Source organism: Podarcis melisellensis (genome assembly GCF_964234715.1).
Source record: "Podarcis melisellensis genome assembly, chromosome: 13".
NCBI classification, from domain to species: Eukaryota; Metazoa; Chordata; class Lepidosauria; order Squamata; family Lacertidae; genus Podarcis; species Podarcis melisellensis.
In genome coordinates this window covers 19,726,615-19,746,744 of record NC_138545.1, presented here as the reverse complement: position 1 = coordinate 19,746,744, position 20,130 = coordinate 19,726,615, and the positions used below count along the sequence as shown (strand labels likewise).

General features: G+C 47.0%; 2 protein-coding genes across 2 annotated transcripts in view; one reads left to right on the top strand and one right to left on the bottom strand.

Annotated features, from left to right (window-relative positions):
* LENG8 (leukocyte receptor cluster member 8) overlaps positions 1–7,090 on the top strand; it is a 17,236-nt gene extending 10,146 nt beyond the window's left edge. Inside the window, exons 8-12 of the mRNA XM_081885017.1 lie at positions 3–24; positions 740–808; positions 1,975–2,104; positions 2,792–2,999; positions 5,317–7,090. Of these exons, the coding sequence (XP_081741143.1) occupies positions 3–24; positions 740–808; positions 1,975–2,104; positions 2,792–2,999; positions 5,317–5,479 (592 nt within the window). The 3' untranslated portion in view covers positions 5,480–7,090. The remainder of the gene's footprint in view (positions 1–2; positions 25–739; positions 809–1,974; positions 2,105–2,791; positions 3,000–5,316) is intronic.
* A 129-nt stretch (positions 7,091–7,219) lies between these two features.
* Positions 7,220–11,793, bottom strand: LENG9 (leukocyte receptor cluster member 9). Its single transcript, XM_081886009.1, has 2 exons — positions 11,657–11,793; positions 7,220–9,646 (listed from the first exon to the last, which is right to left on the bottom strand). Exon 2 carries the CDS (start codon positions 9,624–9,626, stop codon positions 8,199–8,201), a length of 1,428 nt encoding a protein of 475 aa, XP_081742135.1. The 5' UTR covers positions 9,627–9,646; positions 11,657–11,793; the 3' UTR covers positions 7,220–8,198.
* Between the last annotated feature and the right edge of the window lie 8,337 nt (positions 11,794–20,130).

Below are 20,130 nucleotides of genomic sequence, written 5' to 3'. Positions count from 1 at the left end.
AGCTCTGAGCAGGTGGCATCAACAGTACAGTAAAGCTAGTCCAAAAAGGTCCAGCTTTTTTAAAAAATAAATGTAGTTTTTGTAGCTTTCCAAGTTCTAACTTGGGTTGTTGGTTACTTTTGGGGGCAGGGAGCGAAGGAGATAAATTATTTGGGGGAGCCGTATTAGAGTTGTCAGCAGGAGGTACTGTAACACAAGATAAAAGCTTTTAGAAAAGTTTTTTAAAATGCAAGTTTCATACGATGCAGCAGATTTAAAGGCTATTTTTAATGTAGGGTTTGGTACACCTTGGTCTTCTGCTGCTTGTGGCACAGATGATCTATATTATCTTTCGAGTTGTTTTAAAATAACTGGGCTTTCGAGCTAGCTTGCTTCATTTGAGGTATCGGAACACTTTTATGCTTCTGATTTGGTTACTGCCCGTATCCATAAATCAAGCAAGAACATGGAAGGGATGTTCAGGTTGGCATCAATGCCTTGTATAAACTTCTATTTGCCAAGGGGCGGTGTTAAGAGAGCATTTTATGTATGGCCAACAAAGTCTCTCCACCCATTGCAGGAGGCTGCAACGTGTCTCCTAAATTTGATAGCTTCAGAAGCAGCCTGCACTTCATTTATCCACGTATATTCCAAACCTTCCTTTCACTGGGGAAAACAGAAAGGAATTCAGCCATTGATGAATATGTAAATATTTACTGACCTATAACTGCTTGCTAACCCTCTCTCTTGCCCTGCTTAGGTTCAGGGAATTCGTACAGAATTCACTGTGGAGGTCTATGAAACCCATGCCAGGATAGCACTGGAGAAGGTAAGAGCCAATGGGATGTCACAGCTAGAGCGGGGGAGATCCAGGTTCAGATCCTTCCTCGGTCATGAAGCTCACTGGATCATCTTGGGCCAACCACCATCTTGTAGCTTAGCCTACCTCACAGGGTTGCTATGAGGAGAAAAGGGGGGAGAACCATGTACATAACCTTTAGGTTGAAGCAATCACCCGACCCAGAACTAATTAGCTTCAACAAGATTGCTTCATGGCATTTCTTCAGACCATGTCCCAGGAAATGTGTTGCTTGCCCTTCTCAGTAGAGAAGAGCTATAGTGGCTGCCGCCCTTTGTCAGATGCACCAAGGTATTCTCAAACTGGAGAATCCCTGCTTTTCCTTTTGCATTTTAGTAAGGAAAAAAAAAACGTGTACGTCACTTTGTAACCTTGGAGAACTTTATAAATCTGCCTGTAGTTTCTTGCACCTATTTAAAAACAAGAAGATGCCTTGGGGAAGGACATAGGTGCCTTGTTCTCCTAGTTAATGTGTTGCCAGCTTAGTGCTCATGATTACACATGTATCCTCAGATACCTTCTCTGGTCCCCACAGGGTCCTATCCTCTGCTCCCTCGCCCCAAAATCAGGTTTGAAAGAAGCCTTAGTGAGCCAATAGAAGCCTTTTTCACATAGAATTGTGGGTCAGGGGGCAGTTGGGGGTTTACAGCTGGGGAGAGGAGAAATGTGGCGCAGGTGGGGTGCCCATGGCAGTCTCCAGTTTGAAGGTGTGCCCAAGATCCCCAAAACATTATAACCCCTGGTCTATCCTCTGCCTTTTTCCTATCTCCTTCACCTATCACATACTGATTGTTTTCCAGTTTGTTTCATAAAATATTAGTAAACTGAATTACATCTAGAACTTGCTGCATGCAGAACTTGAGGGAGGGAGGCACAGGTGTGTCAGAGTTCCCAACGCAGGTAGTCCTTGTGGCACAAAGAGTTTCTCTTACACTAGCCAGATGAGAACCTGTGAGGATTAAGGGTCCATTCACACATTACACTGGAGGAGGGCGGTGCTAATTCAGGGAAGGCACAGAGCCTTTCTGGCTTGGTGAAGGGAGCACACGACTGCCAAGTTTGTATCTGGCTCTAGGAGCGGGAGGGGTGTGTGGCAACTTGAAACAGTTCCATAATAATGGGAGTATCTTCTCTAGGGTGACCATGAGGAGTTCAACCAGTGCCAGACACAGCTGAAGTCACTCTATGCGGAGAACCTCCCTGGGAATGTTGGAGAATTCACTGCTTACCGCATCCTCTATTACATTTTCACAAAAAACTCAGGGGGTGAGTGCTGGGGCTGGGGAGGGGAGGGGTGCATGGGTGGAGAGGAAGACCTGTATGATCATAGCTTAATCTGAATTGACCCTGCAGCAGTTTTGTGGTAAGGCTGCCCATATTATATGTAAATTGCAATTAGAAAACCAATTCCTGTGATTTGCTGTATAGCAAATTTTTCTTGAAGGGAAGGGGTGCAGGAGTCTCTGGTAGTTCAAGGCTAGTCTGCCGAGTTCCTCTGGCACTCGGGGATCCCTTTTTTGTGGCATTTTGCCCGTGAATGTGTCCTTGTAGCCACCGTGCCTGTAGGCGGAAGATGCAGTCACTACACATTGGACTGTAGTGTGAGACCCATAAAGAATTCCCAGCCCCTGCGCCTCTCTTTCCCACAGCCTGCCCCTGCAAAGGCTAGTGTTCTTTCAATCAATGCCAGTCCTAGAAGGATGTCAAGCATATTGCTAAACCTGCTTTCAAAAGACTGTAAAGCAGATAAAGGCTCCAGACTATAGGGAAAGAAGAGCTTAAATTCTTGACCAACTGTGTTAATAGACTGTGCCAAGCCAAGCAAGCTTAAATGTAGGCATAAAGAATAGGCCTGTATATTTAAGCCAAAGATAATGGGCATTTGAGAGCAAGAAAATGAGGAAGGTTATAGCATGAGAATGAGTCTTGATGACTCCGTTTTCTCCCCTCCAGACATCACTACAGAGCTGGCGTATTTGACGAAAGAGATGAAAGCAGACCCCTGTGTGGCACATGCGCTCGCCTTGCGGGCTGCCTGGGCCCTGTCCAATTACCACCGCTTCTTCTGCCTGTACCGCCAGGCACCCTGCATGTCCGGCTACCTCATTGACAAGTTTGCTGAGCGAGAGAGGAAAACGGCCCTCAAAGCCATGATCAAAACGTATGTGAAGTCAGACCAGACACTCCTGGGGTCAGGGCTGGGGAGATGACTCACACTTGCACCCTTCTCCTGCCTCTCCCCTCTGCCCCAACTCCTTTGAGGAGCAAAGAGGGAGATTTAAGTCCCTTGTAGCTAGAGGTGGGTAAAAGAGGGTTGTGTTTCTGCGACTGTAGCTTAGAGGGCCATGTCTTTCACAGGTAAGTAGGAAGATGGCTTAAGCCACCATTGATCCCTTGGGTTTTAAATAGCAGTTTGGCTGTGAAACACAGACCAGGTTGAGGACCCACTAGGGCTGTTTGGATTCACTTAAGAAATCTAAGTAAACTTAACAGCTGAAGTGCTCATCTTATTTTTACTTGATTCCGGAAATACAGCATTGAGATTTTATTTGGGCGCAAGAAGCAATAAAGAGCCATTGCCCCAGACAAAAAACAAAATTGGTGTATGGGAAAGAAATACTAATTACAGGAGCAAACCTGTGAGATTTTATTTTGTTGCTGCTGCTGCATCCCATACCTGAAGAGGGATGGAGGCAGGGTAAGGAATAGGACTGTCCCATGGCACAGTGCCTGCCCTGGTTCAGATAAAGAGAGCTGCACAAGAAGGCAGCCGCTTGCATAGCTATCAATTGTTGGAACTGGAAACTCTGGGCCTCCCTTGGATGTGCATCTGAGCATGGATGCCATCTATCTACACTCTGCTGCTTTGAGTGGGGTGCAGCCTTGTTACATCCTAGTAAGAAAGGAAATCCGAGTGTGCATTGCACTGAAAAAGGGGCTTGCATAGATGGGTGGTATCTGTGCTCACATATGCTTTGCATGCTCCTTCAGTTTATGCCAGAAGCCTTTAAAGTGCCGGGGGGGGGGGTCTCTGTCTACAGGGATTTAATAAAATGGTTGTCAGGTCCAAAAGCTTACAAAGCACTGTGGTAATTAGTGACAGTGGTAACGGCCCATTAGTCCAGAAGTGGTGCTGTGGTTTAAACCACTGAGCCTAGGGTTTGCCAATCAGAAGGTCGGCGGTTCGAATCCCCGTGACGGGGTGAGCTCCCGTTGTTCAGTCCCTGCTCCTGCCAACCTAGCAGTTCAAAAGCACGTCAAAGTGCAAGTAGATAAATGGGTACCGCTGCAGCAAGAAGTTAAACAGTGTTTCCGTGCGCTGCTCTGGTTTGCCAGAAGCGGCTTAGTCATGCTGGCCACATGACCCGGAAGTTGTCTGCGGACAAACGCCTGCTCCTATAGAGCGAGATGAGTGCCACAACCCCAGAATCGTCCACAACTGGATCTAACTGTCAGGGGTACCTTTACCTTTACCCAAAAGATAGGAAGCAAAAATAGATTGAGGACTTACAAGGTGGCCGTGCCTAGTAAAAGATGCTAAGAGGGCAAAAATGCAGTGCAGCACTTGAGGGTAGAGCAGTTGCTTTGTCCTAATATATATATCTATATTTAGGGAGTTGAAGGAGCAAATTTTAATTATGTGCAAGGTTGTGAACGACTAATAGGATTCCTTAGAACAGCAAGTTAGCATGTTTTGTCATAGCATACTCTTTCCTGCCCCGTTTCCCAAGATCTCTTTCTGCGGTGTCACCCTTTTAACAATTGGTACAATGTAAAGTCAATTCTACTTGGACGTAGGAGAGTTCCCTGAAGTGGGTTTCTTCTCCCACTTGCTCCACAGGCACAGCTGTGTACATTTTTCTAAGCTTTTCCTTCCACTTGGAGGGGAGCCAGTACCTGCCCAATGCCAGTCCTGACTATTTTACATTTTCAGGATTTGTGGGCGCTTCATCACTAACTTGCTATTTATTTGCCAGTACAGTCTGGACGACTCTTTCCTCCCTGCCTTGTGTGTAGCTAGTTGCCTCTTTGTATGTTTATTACCATTGCATTGGGATGTAGGGGTAGGTTTAGTTTTTGTTTGTCGTTCATAGCTTAGGACTTAGTATAACCTGCAGGCCTCCTGAATGTGCTTCTGAGCAAGGATAGAATGCCTGTTATTGCAACCAGCCCCATATCTGCATAATTCTGTACACACACTCAGCTTCATGCCAGCTGAACTTTGGATCCTCTTCACAAATTAAGCAGCACATTGAAAGCCCATCCCACATGGACCCCTTTTCAAAGTCTCCTTAAAAACAACCATGAGGGCTAGGAGCTTAAATACGAAACGCTCTCAAGTGCAGTTTCTTCACGTTGCCAGGGTAGCTAACGGTAACTAATTGCATACTTAGGGGCAGGATTCTGCTTGTCGTCTTAGCCTGGATTTCATCTGCTGCCTTTTCCCATTCACCAGTGTCTCTTTTTATCTCCCTCAGTTTCCGCCCGGTGCTTCCAGTCTCCTACGTTGTGTCAGAGCTGGCCTTCGAGAGCGAGGAGGAGTGCCAAGCCTTCCTCGCAGCTCTGTCCCTTGTGTATACTAGTCCCGACGCCACCAAGATTGACTGCAAGCAGAGCTTGGCGGTCCTGGCCAATTTCTGAAAGTATAAGGCCCACTTCCCCGCCCTGCCCCGTTTTTAACCTATGTACATATGTATATATATTTATACATATATAAAACCAGATTCAGTTGGCTGCTGTGGGCATGCCGGAACCTAGCTGTGCTGCGCCTCTCCCGCTGTCCACGCCGCACACGGAGAGAAGAGGGGTAAGATCCAAGGACATCGGATGGCGTCAGAGACCACCAGGAACGGAGAAGAGCAGAGAGTTCAGTCTAACGATTGTGTTTTTTGCCAGCAGTGGGGTAGGGAGGTGCTGGGGAATACGTGAGCATCAGTTTATGATCATCTGTTTTTTTCTTCCCCTCGTGTCAAGATGCATGAGAGACCATAGCTGCAAGACCCCACCCATCACTCATTGGTCAGAAATGGGTGAGATAAAAGGGTTGGGGAAAGAAACAGGGATCTCTAAGTGAATCACTGGGAGATGCGGAATTAACTGCTGTCTCCTTGTGTTGCCATCCCTTCACCCTCACAAGAGTGTTCAGGAAGCTAGAATGATTTCTCCCTAAGCTACAGGGGATCCCTTTGTCCAGATTTTTCTAAAACCACACAAGTATCTTTACAGAGGCGTAATTTCATCTAGATTCCACCTGGGAAAACACTTGAGAAGTCAGCGGTACATGAGAACTAACGGTTCCCTTGTGTAAATATGTGGAATGATGATTTTGTACAGAAGCTACAAGTTGTAAATAATGCTAGGAAAACTCTTTGTTTTCTAAGAGGAAAAAAAAATCTGTGCTTTTCTACTTTTATAATGATGAGTTTAACAGATGGTTTTCTCTGAAGATGAAAAATCCAGGTTGTTTTGTGTGCGCATTTTGTGTTCTCCATTGTGCTCCTCAAAAACTAACGCTGTCTCAGTTTTTTCCTCTTCCGAGCTACGGCCTGGCTCCAAAAGAGCATGAGAGGGAGAAAGAGAGATGCCACCTCTCCAGCCGATCAAAAAACCAGCCCTGAGGGGGAAGAGCAAAGCAAAGCCTGCCTTGTCGTGTTTCCTACCAGTTTCAGTGACTTTTTCCTGTGCAGAGAGAATGCAAAAGACTTCTTTGTAAATTGCACCTGATTGTGGATGTGGCGATGTAAAGAGAATCAAATCAAGGCAGTAAGAAGGAACCACAGAGGAATTGAATCAACACACAAGATGATCCTTGCAATCTCTTCCTTTTCTATTGTGTTCTGGAGTTGTCATGCTCAGTTTTTTTTTTAATTGATTTATTTATTTTTCTCCCTCTGTCCTCAGTTCTTTACAGGTAAACTCAGAAAATGCACCACCCCATTTCCACTTTTCTTCCTTCACATTGTTTCAATTTTGTTTAAAGTTTTGAAAGATTGTCCAATTGTCTTTCTCCCTTCCCCATTTCTCTCTCTCTCTCTCCCTTCTTTTCCACCCTTAGTCTCTAGCCTTCTCATAATCCCTTCCCCACCCTTTCTCCTTTGCTCTAATTCCTCTTTTCTTTCTCTTTTTATTTTTGAACATGTGTAATTTTGGGATGTTTTGGCTTGGGCTGGATTTTTCAAAGATTCCTTTTTCCTTTACAGAAACCTCTGAATCTTTTTCCAACTGATTAAAGCAAATTTTTGAAAACAAAAATCTGTGTTGGTGTCTAAAATTGAACAGGGGGGCAGTCTCTAGGAACAAAACACAGGAACAGAACACATGCAAAGGGAGATTAATCTCTAGCTTGTTTTCATCTGCCCCCCAGAAAGTAACAGGCAAGGCGTGTGTGATGTGTTTAGTTTTGCTGACTTGCAAAAGCTACCATACAAAGTGTTGGGACGGGAGAGAGGAGGAGGTTGTTAGAGGAACATAGGAGCCTACAGCCTTTCTAAGCTAGTCAGCTGCAATGTTTGCAGATTTCCTCCTTACATGGTACAGTAGAGGGACAGTGGCCTGCAGTCCTTGCCATTTAGTCATGACAAACATCCATTGAAATCAGTACAACTAAAAGTGCACAGTTGAGTGACTTTCTTCTCAAAAGGTCTTGGTCATGACTAATGGTCAGAACACGTTTATCTGCATTCAAAAGTCTTGCTTCATTTTGTTACCTAAGGGAGGAAAAACGGCATGTCATCCAAGCCACTTCCCTATTGTGTGTCCCTGTTGTCCAAGTTTGGTGTTCTCATTCACATGGAAGTTGTAGCTCCCAGTACCCCAGTGTATTTATGCTCTAGTCTACCAGATGTACCTTGCCTGAATAAATGGGGAAAGGACACCATAGTTCCTACTGTTGCCTCAAAATAGCTTAATGCAGTATGAGTATAGTATCCTTCCTCTTAAATCCCTTCTGTAGGTAGCCAGCCCAGGTTATTCAAGGCTAGTTCACCATCTTAGCTGTGTTCCTGCTGTTCACAATAATACAATTTACAGGGTTATACCCCCTTCTGTAGAGTGGATCTTGACCGCAAAGATGCTTACCTGCTGCTTGATAACAATTGCCTCAGCAGAGGCAGCTCAGCCATAAGGCAGGGTGGTGCTGCTACCTCACATGCATGTCCCATCTGGCCCTCTGCCAGCAGCAGAGAAGTGCCATTGCCATTGGCACAGATTTCGAACAAAACCTGTCCATTTGAGGTAAGATTTCGCCTGAAATCAACACAATCTTGCCCAAAATCAAGGGTGCATGGTAGCAGTAGCAGCAGCATGGCAAAACTTACTCTTTCACCTCGAGCAGCAGAACAAGAGATGCCACCCATGCCTCTCAGTATAGATCTATTTTCAGAACCGTGGTGTAAAACCCGTCAGTCCTCCTACCTTTTCCAACCTCACACAGACATAATGCCTCTGCAGCCTGTGTTCCTAAATCATTAACAGTTGGAATCCATGAGGAATCTACTGGCAGCCGTAGATCTGCCTTTGCCCGTGGGATCTTCACCATGGTCAAGTGGAAATTGTCTTTGTCCGGAGGAGGAATCACTGCCAAGCCCTTCTTGTTAAAGGCATCCTCCAAAGTCCGGGCCAGTGATCCCAGCCCAGGTGTAGGTGCTGGTGACAAGTAAAGCACACGAGAATGGAAAGCTTCAACCTTGTGGAAGGAGAGAAGCAAGGCAGGGGGCAGCAGGCGCTGGCTGTTGGCTTGCAGTTCCTGGAGTGCCGTAACAGCTTTGCAAATGTGTTCCGAGGTATCTAAGTGCAGCAGACACAGTGTGATGTGCAGAGTAGGCAAAGGGGTATAGAACTCTTCTAGGCCTGGCTGAACCTCGGAGAGGGCGCCTTGGAAGAGTTTCACAGCTTCCCAGGTCTCTCGACTGGTGACTTGGATAGCTATGAAATGGGTGGGACGCTGTTTGCGATGCGGAAGGTGTCCCACCTTCCTGCTCTGCAAAGCCGTGTTTTCCTCCTCTTCCACTATTGGGTCATTTTCCTTTGTGATGCTGAAGGCATCCAAATTATCCAGCTCATCCTGTCTGTCAGCTGTCTCGGCCACCTGTTTTTCTCTGGCTGAACCACTGACTGCCTCTTCTCCGCTGCCTCTAGCTGCCCCTGGTCCAACACCTCCCATCTCCCTTTCTCTGTCTCCATTTGAAGGATGGTCCTGAGCCTTTTCCTCAATGGTTCTGGCTGCCTCGTCGACTTCCTTCATCACCTCCAAGATGGTTCTCCCACTTCCTGTAGACCCAAAGACGTCGTCTGTGCGGCTCACCTTGTCCCACACCATGCGAGTCTTGTATTTGAAATAGTGGATCCTATGTTTGGGGATAGCCAGCACGCCAGGCCCAGTTGAAGCCAGGTCCTCCCAGGAGAAAGCAGTAAAAGGCTCTTCCAATACCCCCAGGAACCGATCGAGGTAACCGATAGAAAAATGTTCAGCAGGCAGCTGGGGGTCCCAGAGGAGACGAGAGATAACATCCTCCGCAGTCTTCATGGGGGGCTTCTTGCCTTGTGGAGAACGACTGCAGTTGGATCCACCATCTTCTGAACGAGGAGCAGCTCCCATGTCACCAGGGTGACTGTTCCGGCAGCGGGAACCAAAGCGGCAACGACCTTCTAGGAAAAAGCGGCAAGGGAGGTCGATCTCAGCAAGGGATTGCTCAGTTGGAAGAGAATCGGGGGCTGCCAGTGGTTCCACAGGGGTATCAGAACAGAGGTCAGTGGGAGAGTCCTCAGGGGAGGGAACCAGTTCAGCCATAGCTAAAAATGGGAATTACTCTATGGAAGAAAGAAAATTATTTAGAAGACGGAATTTTACTGTAACCAGTTCTCACATGCTGTTCCTGGGACAGTGGGTCATAAGGAGGGCAGCTTTAAGGAATAATCAGAGCCTGGGAAGTGGTATGCTGTTCTTTAAAAACGGGAACGAAATGAGGGACCAAGTTTGCACAGGGTGCTGCTGAAGAGTTGGAATTATGAACCAGGAAGTGTCTGGTTTAAATCCACCCGCACCTGTGAGCACAACGAAGGCAATATCGACATGCATTTACAGGCATGTTAGGTGGATGGCTGAGCAAATACATGTGAACTTTGAACACTAGGTGGGAAAGGAATGTGGTCAAACACATCAACTAAGATGATGACAATTGGTTCTGTAGGTGTAGCAACCGGACAGCAATCTCTCCCTTAGGTGTGTCTTATGAAATGTAGGGGCTTGAACCAGGAAGGGATTCTCTGCCTCAAAGTCACCACAACCACCTTAAAACAACAACACCTGGGGAGGGGCCTGTAAGGCTTCAAAAACAAGAGGAGGTGCGACACTGCTCACCCACAAAACCTTGCATTCAGTGGTCTCTGTAGATCAGATTTAAATTTTATTGTGTGTGTGTGTGTGTCTGTGTGTGTGTATACATATATTAATGATCACATCTATACCCTGACATTCAACCAAGAGTGATTTCCCCTCCAAAGCTGCTTACTTACAATTAGTATCAAAATAAAAGAGCAATATAATATGAGAGATGCTGCTGGTGGAGGTGATCTTGTCCATTGTGAAACAAGATAACAACTCCATGCGGTTGGGTAATGTTTGCTCTCGTGCCCTTCCTGGAAAATACTGGTGGTGGTGGTGGTTTAAAAGAAAAGAAAATATGTGATGTGATGCACAGGGACAGAAGCACTTGTGCGCATGCTCAGAACGGTAACAGTAGAGGGAGGGGCAAAATAACAGACCTGAGACATATCGGCAAGGTGTGTTAATCGGTGTGCCTGGCAAGAGGCAGAATTGAAAAGAGAAAGCGGGAAAGTGTGAGATCACGGGTGAATAGCAGGGTCCATTTAGGCTAGTAGGATGGAAAGCAAGGAAAGCAGCTGTAAATCAAGACAATGACAGGTGGAGCCAACTACAGTGGTACCTCAGGTTAAGTACTTAATTCGTTCCGGAGGTCCGTTCTTAACCTGAAACTGTTCTTAACCTGAAGCACCACTTTAGCTAATGGGGCCTCCCGCTGCTGCCGTGCCGCCGGAGCACAATTTCTGTTCTCATCCTGAAGCAAAGTTCTTAACCTGAAGCACTATTACTGGGTTAGCAGAGTCTGTAACCTGAAGCGTATGTAACCCAAGGTACCACTGTAATTCAAGTCCCCCGCACTCCTGCTTCTGTTCTACAAAAGGCAATACTGAAAGTGCAGGAGGAACAAACTTAAAGCCAGTGCCATGCCCTGGACTGTTTTTAAGGAAGAAAGAAGGCAAGTGGCGGCTGGCTGAGGGCAGACTGAGATTGGTGGGTCAGAATAATAATATAATAATAATATAATTTATTATTTATACCCCACACATCTGGCTGGCTTTTCCCAACCACTCTGGGCAGCTCCCAACAGAATATTAAAAACAGGATAAAACACCAAACATTAGAAACTTCCCTAAACAGGGCTACCTTCAGATGTCTTCTAAAAGTCAGATTGCTGTTTATTTCCTTGACATCTGGTGGGAGGGCATTTGCACTAAAAAAAAACAGCACAACCTTAATGCCCCGTTCGTCTGGAAGCTCTCTTAATGGAATGAAGCGAAGCATTTATGGGAAGCTCCTCCTGCATCGACTCAGCATGCGGCTCGCTGTTGTTGGGCGGAAAGGCACTGACTGGCCCAGCGTCAACCGGTGAGTTTCATGGCCCGGTGGGAGGATCAGAACCCAGGTCTCGCAGCTCCTAAATCGACCCTCTTCTGAGCCTTAAGTAAAAAAAGAAAGAAAGGGCAGGCGAGTTAAGGACGGGGCGAGACACCACTTACCGTGGCCCGACAGACTTCCAGGGACTTCGTGGGCTGGGTGTGCCACTCCCCGACTCTGCTTCCAGGAACGACAGCTCAACGCCGCCGCCTCCTCGCGTGCAACGACAGAAGAAGGAAGCTCGCGATCCCACAATCCTCTGTTGTTATTATTTTTTTGCAAAGTGCTGCAACCATTTGCACCCACAGCCAGCAGAGGGCGAAGGCCCCACGCTATCCTCCCTTAGCTTTCTATTTTTAAGACGCGCCGCGCAGGCTGGAATCCTTCCACCAGGGTTTAATTTGCGCTGGGACTCGAGCTTGGCGCGCAGAGGGGGGAAAAAAGAAAATAAGGAAGGAAGGTGCCCCCGAGCATGGGCAGAGTGCCATTTCTTCTCCCCCGAGTAATTACACCCAATTCCCACACTCAGGATAAAAAGGTTTCACAAAGGCGGCAGGTGGTGTTCCCAGACCGGTTTGAGCCCTGGCACGCACTGTATATTGGTTTGCTTTTAAAGAAAACAGCACCGCCTTGAACAAAGCTGGTACAAGGAGTGGCAGCGCACAAGGTGCTAAAAGAGGGGCCATATGTCACACCCACTGAGGAGAGCCCCCTGGGCCCTGGTGCCATGGAGGGTGGGCGCCTTGAATTGCCCCCCCCCCCCCACCATCCCATGGAGCATTTCTTAACCAAAGGATCCTCCAACGTGGACCAACTAGGCCGGAGGTAACCAAGTGATGCTCTCCAGATGTTGTTGGACTACGCCTCCCATCAACCCCTGAGCCAGCATGGCCAGCAAACATAGGAGGAATTATGGGAGTTGTAGTCCTGTCACGTTGTGGGGTGAGGGACGACCACATTGGTTACCCCTGCTTTAGGCCTTGGTTGAAAATTAACGTCGATACCCAGGCCCAAAACAACTGCACCCATTTTGCTGTAATTAGCTGCATTTCCTCTTCAGGGATTTTCCCGGCTGCCACTCCTCCTATCCTCAGGGATCATTTTATGAGGTTACGTGAGGGGAAAGGAGAAGCGACTGAGGGAAACTAGGGGCAAAGGGAGTCCCATCTGTACTCAGAACCTGCACTACCAAGGCCAGGAGTGGACCTCTGTTCCATCTTGAAAGATTTCCCCATGAGCCAGGAGTATTTCTGAGCCTGGGCTGCCAGGGGGAGATGGCCTCATCGTTTGCTGCCCCATAGGCCCTTTGGCCACTTCTGCTGCCTGTTGGACAGAGCCAGTCCTTCCTCCCTCAACACGCAGGTGCAGTTGATTGGAGCAACCGCCATCTTAAGACAAGATGGTGCCCCCATAGCAGTTGTAAGATGCCGCTGACGCTTCCAATGCATATGCTGCGCACTACTGGCTGAGTTGGGGGGCCTGTCGCAGAGGATGTGGGGCAAGAATAACCCGCTTCTACATTTACAGATAGGTAGCCGTGTTGGTCTGCCATAGTCAAAACAAAAAAAATTCCTTTCAGTAGCACCTTAAAGACCAACTAAGTTAGTTCTTGGTATGAGCTTTCGTGTGCATGCACACTTCTTCAGATACACACACTTCTACATTGTACACCTGATTTGTCACCTGGTCGCCTTATGTCAGTCTTGAACCGTGCCAATCTCTGTGCCCACTTTTGTTTGGTAAAGAGCAGAGGCTAAAAGCTGCAATAGTGCTTTCTAGCTCCAGAGCTGGAATTGGCACGTATTCCGGATTTATTAAGATGAATTAACGTTACTCACAAGGATGTGAAGCACCCTGGGTCCCACCTGCTCCTGCTGTGCCCTGTCCTAGAGAACTGAACCCATTCAGTATTTGGGCGGTGTGAGTTTTGTATGCAAGTGCAGGACATTAACTGAACGCTCCCCCCCCCACTTCCCTGTCAAGAGCCACACTCACTTGGGGTTATCTGCCATGGCTGCATGCTGGCAGGCATCCAGGATCCAAGCCAAGTGGGGGAAGAATGCACCCTTTCCCCTTCTTTCCCCACCCATTTTCTCTGCCACCCTCCCCTTGCCACATGCATGAAATCAGGGCAAGGACTGCAGGTCCCCATCCCTGCCTTCCCACCCCTTACTTACAGACTAGGAGAAGCCCTGTTGCAGGCCTGTGTTCAGCAGCCTGCCAGGCAGCTGTATTTAACCTTGTAGACCAACCAGTTTAAGTTACCTGTTATGTACTGAAGTTCTCACCTTGGGCCAGCAGAGGGATACTGTAGATAGTTATGCAAATAAGGGATTGAAAGTGACATTCAGTGATTGGATAGTTTTAGAAAGTTGTTACAATTATGTGTACTGGAGCTCTATATAAGCAGGCTGACTGAACCCTTCAGTTCAGTTCTGGCCTCTGAATAAACAAGAGCTGTTTGAAGAATCGCTGTGTCGTCTGATATGTTCACCCACAACTTAACGTTGCCAATACCTGAATGGCAGCTGTATGCAATAACCAAAGTGCAATAGATAATGCAATGGGCTACATGAGTAGAATTAGTGTGTAGTGGGGCGTGTTTGTGTGTGCGCGCGCGCTACTGCTTCATTTACCCAGGCAGTGGAGGCTGCTTCCCTAGGGCAAGTGAGACCCTGCCCCACCCATCTCAACCAGTCCAAGGGGTGGCACTGCCTACCAACTTCCTCCTTGGTCTTAGGGTTGCCATTGTAGAACTTATACAGAGGCGGCTCTGTATGTGCCATCCATCAAAGGACATCCTCCCTAAAGAACCTTGGGGACTGTAGTCTACCCACCACAGAGCAGACAACTCCCAATCATTTTGCTGCCAATGCAGCTACAGTTCCTTCCCAGCACTTTTAGCAAACTAGAGCCCTGCCCCTCCATATCCCTTATGACTTTTAAAATGGCACTATAGTGTTTTTTTTTTTAATATATGGTGTGGATTCTGCATCAGGGGCTGCATCTGTACCCTCTAGAGGAAAATGCAAACACATTTTCTGTAAGGCATTTTTGAGCCCAGGATCAGAGACTTCCACCAACTGGAGAAGGGCTGTGTGAAGAGGGAATTTGACGGCTGGACTCCCATCCATGTATCTCCCAGCTGGTGTGCTTCACAAGTTGCCTTTGCAATGGTTTCCTTTATCCTGTCAGGCCTGGATTGTGTCAGCGAGGGCCCCTGATCTGTTTATCCCCTGGCAGGAAATTCACAGCTGGGATCGTCCAGCAAACAGAGGCACCAGAGTCCTAGATAAGGCTCCAGAGATGTGTTACAGCTGGAGTCTACTGACGGGCAAGGAGGAGGGGACTGGGGGTAGGGAGCATGATCCGCAAATGCTTTCACTTTGATCTGGTCCCCATTGCTGGAAAATAAGAGCCTCTGACTTTCCTTGTTCTGTGGCGAAAGCTAAATCGCAGCGTCAGCAAGCTGGAGAAGGTGCCCCGTTTTGCTGGGCTCAATGCAAAACTTGGCCCCTCGCAAAACGTGCAATAAGCGTTCTAGACGACTTCGTCTTCTTATTTCAAAGCATTCTGGCAGCCGTCTCAGGCAGCAATGACAGGGCAGCAAATTGTTTTCTAAATAATAAATAAATGTGGATTGTTACTGCTGGGGGTGGGGGGGAAGAAACGCTTGTGGGGGTTTTCTGCCCCAGATGATAACTCGATATGCCCAGATTCCAGAAACATTAAGATGAAGATATAAATATCTGTGTGGTAAACATGTAAATATTTCTGTTAGGCCAGCAAAGTGGAATGAGAAACAGACAGGAGTTAAGTGGCCACTCACACATGGCCTCCCCCTGACAAAAAGAGGGAAAAGTTGGCATATTAGCATTTTTTTAAAAAAATGTGTATGCTGATTTATATGTACACAGATGAAAGACTAGAAACGACTGTTAAGTTAAATAGAAATACAATAGTGGGGAAGACTGTGGCACCCTGACCCTGTGTGTGTTTGGGAACTGCAAGATCCCTGCTCTGCCTTCTTAAGAGTATTTATTTTTAAACTGTGCTTATTTGGGAGGGGGGATGTAGCTCTGCGGTATACCATACGCTTTGCAGGAGGACTATGCCCCAATGCCCCCCAGTGCAGCACATCCTCTCCTATGGGAGAGAAAAGTAAAAAAGGTATCCCTGGCAGAGGGAAGAGGGGGTTAAACATGCCTCTGGTGATCTGGTTCAGTGCTGAGAAAACAGGTTTTATTTATCTTCATATGCGCATATCCTGCCTTTCTTCTGTCATGAAACCCAAGGAGGTGTTTGTGCGGTTACCGGCTGGCCACCCATCCAGGCATCTAAGAGTCCCAAACCTGCTGTAGCTTCCACCAGTTGGTGGCCTCAACTGCCTTCAGCCCCAAAGATTTGTGCCATGTGCACTCTCGCTCTCTCTCTGTTTCAGCACTTCTACTTCCTACAATAGAACTGAAACAAACACTATTGAGAACTGTCTTTCCCTATATGCCTACCCCTACATTGTGTTTGCTTCCTTGGTCACACCAACATTTGACCAAGAGATAGAACTGAAGAACTGGCATTTTTTTGCTATATTTTTCTGAATAAGTTATTATTTTTTTACAGCTCTCTCTCTCTCTCTTTGCCAAGGGATGCGGGTGGCGCTGTGGGTTAAACCACAGAGCCTAGGACTTGCCGATCAGAACGTCGGCGTTTCGAATCCCCGTGACAGGGTGAGCTCCCGTTGCTCGGTCCCTGCTCCTGCCAACCTAGCACTTCGAAAGCACGTCAAAGCACAGCGGGAAGGTAAACGGCGTTTCCATGCGCTGCTCTGGTTCGCCAGAAGCAGCTTAGTCATGCTGGCCACATGACCCAGAAGCTGTACGCCGGCCAATAAAGCAAGATGAGCGCCACAACCGGAGTCGGCCACGACTGGATCTAATGGTCAGGGGTCCCTTTATCTTTTACTCTCTTTGCCACCAGTTCTGCTTAACTCTTCCTAAAGAACGCTTCCAAGATGCTGCAGGATGGCAGTGCCAAGATGAAACAGGAGGAAATGTTAATTAAGAGGCATGTTGCCCCTGAGTGCAATGCAATAAAACAAAACAAAACAAACCTTCCTGCCATGCATGTTCAGATAGCGCTCTGATTTAGATAAGGTTGCACAACTGAAGATCACTGTAGAAGCATTCGAGGACTCCAAAGTCTTCTCACTTCCCAATCCTCACCACATCACCTTGCCTTGCAAATGCAGGCAAGACAAGAGGCAAAGTGGGGCAAAATACCCTGTGTGCCATGCTAGACCTAAGGAAGAAGATGGCTGGCAAAGATGGGAGCAATAACATTAACTCACTGCCAGAGCTCAAGCTCTACATCCCCATAGGGTTCCAGGTTCACTCCTTGATGTCACCAGTTTAAAAGGTTTTTTTGGGGGGGTGGGTAATAACAGGCTAGAGAAAGACCCCTCTCCTCGAGGCCTCGGAGCACAGATGCCACTCAGGGTAGAGAGAACTGAACTAGATGGACCACCAATCTGGGTCAGCATAAGGCAGAGCCATATATTCTTTCAGTGAAAGGGTTAGATCTCATTTGAACAATGAGATCTAATCAATTTTGGGCGTATATGCATAGATAACTAAAATGGAAGCACAGTAATTAACTGGATCAGTTGTAATTGTCTGGATACGCCCATTGGTAGGCAACCCACATTGGATTGCGCCAGCAAACAGCAGTTGGTGTAATCCCCATGGAAATGCTATTTATTTGTTTAACAAAATTTATATATCGCTTGGTTGCAAGAGAATCTTGAAGGAGTTTAAATATATATATATAATAAGGTATTAAAATTTAGTGAATCAACTTGTTGTGCTGGACTCAGCCCACATTGACCAACCCAACAATCAGTGCTGTAGGGAATTGAGATCGTGAAGAGGGATTGAGGGAAGGACAGAGAAAAATATCCGAAACTAGTTTGCTTTTAATTACAAGAGATATCAAACACTTTGGTCGCTGTACAAATATTATGCTACGTAGGATCAAAATTAACATGATTTCGAGAAGGGAGAGATGCTACATAGACATTTTCTTACACAGGAATCCATAAAATGAGCTATTATAAAATAATAAATGTACATATAGAACCCTCTTGCTGCCTTGATCAAAGGGATTGCGAAAAGGCAGCGACATCTATGACCTAGGGTTCAGGCTTAGATCTGGGGGGGTGGGGTGAATAAATGAGGATAACAACGAAAGCTTTTGCCCTCCCAAAGGGAACAGAGATCAGAGTCCAGCCCTCATCTCTCTTGCAGTCTGTGGCTGGACCTTGTTCATGCATGCTTGGAATGACATATATCAGAGACACACGGTCACTGCAGGAAATCATTTTTCACATTTCCCTTTTTTTTAAAAAAAGAGGGAGAGTCCACAGTGAGAGAGGACAACAACTTGAGGTTACGCAATAAGTTAAGGCATAAAACAGGAAATATATTTTAAAACCAATGAACTGCCCACTCCCTTCAGAGAAGGAATCCACAGGAATTCCAGCTCTCCAATTAAAAGGCTCCTCAGTCTCCTACAACCACAACCTTCTCCAACTCTGGTCCCAGCTTTCGCTTTGTCCTGCGCAATTTTCAGGATGTGCACACCCCCCCTCCTCTCTCTGGAGCAAATCCACATTGCAGATAGGGTGGTTTAACAGTAATTCCTTTTCCCCAGGGAGCCCCTGGGAGTTGTAGTGTACATGGCATTGGGTAGAGAAGTCCTACAGAGGTTATTCCCCCCCCCCCAAACAACAATCAATCAACACTTTATTACAGTTGCCAGGATTGGGGAGTGGGAAAGCTATTAAAGTGAAACAAGCTTTGGAATAAATTTATTAGATGGTAGCGTAGATATACTTCCCGCCTCTCCCCCCCCTTCTTTTCCACCCCACCTATATTTCTACTTGCCTCCTCCTCCAGCAACCCACTGCTCTTTTGGATCCCAGTGCATATTCACTGAAGACCAATGTGTTTGAGTAATCCCCATAAATGGCGGCTGCAGATCGTATCCAGCAAGCCCAAGCAGTTAGAGCTCATTGTAGAGGGTCGTGGGGATTCTACCCTCTGCTTTCTGTGACAGACCTCATAGATTCTGGTTTTAGGCGGCTACTGTGGGGCATTATATGGCTAAGATTTTCGAGAGAAGCAGGAGGTGGGGCTTGATTGTGGGTCCTCTACCTCCTCACCCCAAAACAACTTCAGCAGAGACTGAGCGTTTTAGACTGAGTGGGAACTGGCGGCCCTCCAGATGTTACTGAACTACAATTCCCATTTTCTCTGGCCATTGGCCATGATGCCAGACTCCAAACATGGGGAGGGCCAGAAATTGCACTTCTCTGTCTAGACATTCTAGGGGATCGGAGCTTCCCTCCCGACTGACTCGACTCTACTCAGTTTCTGGGAAACTCAACTGAATTCCTTTGAGCTCCTTAACATATTAAAACCTCCCCTCCTTTCCCAGATGGAGAGACTTGGATAGCTCTAGGTTCCCCCTCACCATCCATCAAAAGTCCACGTTACACACCAATTATTTGGCAATGAGCCCCAGCCTCACAATCATCCCTTCCCCTTTTAAAGTAGCTCCTTGCTGGGAGATGCAGTACACTAGACCTGCAACTTATGCACATTTAACTTGCTCCCCTCTCCACCCTCTACGCACTTGGTGGGGAAAGATGTTAAAAGGGGGGGGCATTGGCGGGGGGAACTTTGGCAATTCCACCTGCTATTGCACCCAATGCGTTTTGACTATATGTGATTTTGGGTTTATGCACAATCCCCGGAATAAGTTGTAGGTCTACTGTATACATTAAAAAGCAAATCTTATCACCGCGCATGGCAAGAAAAGGCCATAACAAGTGCAGTTCGCGGTGGCGATATTAAAGAACAGCCCATCTATTCCTACTTTTTTCAAAATCACCGTTTCACTAACAAGAGCACAGAGATCTGTGTAGGAAAAAATGCCACCCGAAGAGGGGGCCACCCAGAGATACGAGCTATGAGCCCCAGAGTTGACAGTGAGAACGTACAAGCCACCACCATCCAGTTTTCTTACTGACACAGTGGAGCCTTGTCCCCATTATGTGGGAAGATTAAGAAGCGGCTAAATCCCATTGGGGCAATGCAAACTACTGATTTTGTCCCAGCAGGTTAAGAACTCTGCATAGAAGGGCACCGTACAATCCAGTTACACCTTTACAACTGTGATTAACGAATCTGGCAAATGTTACACAGAGCCTAAGTAAGAAACAAACACCCGCAAGCACCTAGGGAAATAAAAAAGCAATCGTTTCCCAGCTCTTAAAGCTGTCTTGCTGCGTTATTTATCTCACTGTAACAGGAGTTTGGTGATGGATTAGCAAGCTTACGAAGAAAAGGTCGTCGTTGGCACCAGAGATAGACGTGGGAAAGATAGAACAAGAGAGACAACTGGTGATTTGGTGAAGGGGTAGCTTAACTTTTCACCACGGACCAGCTGATATTGTGCTCAGGAGACAAGACACAAGACACGAATTAAAACAGATTTCTGCCAACCATATCCATGCAGGAGAGTTTAGGAAGGCAAG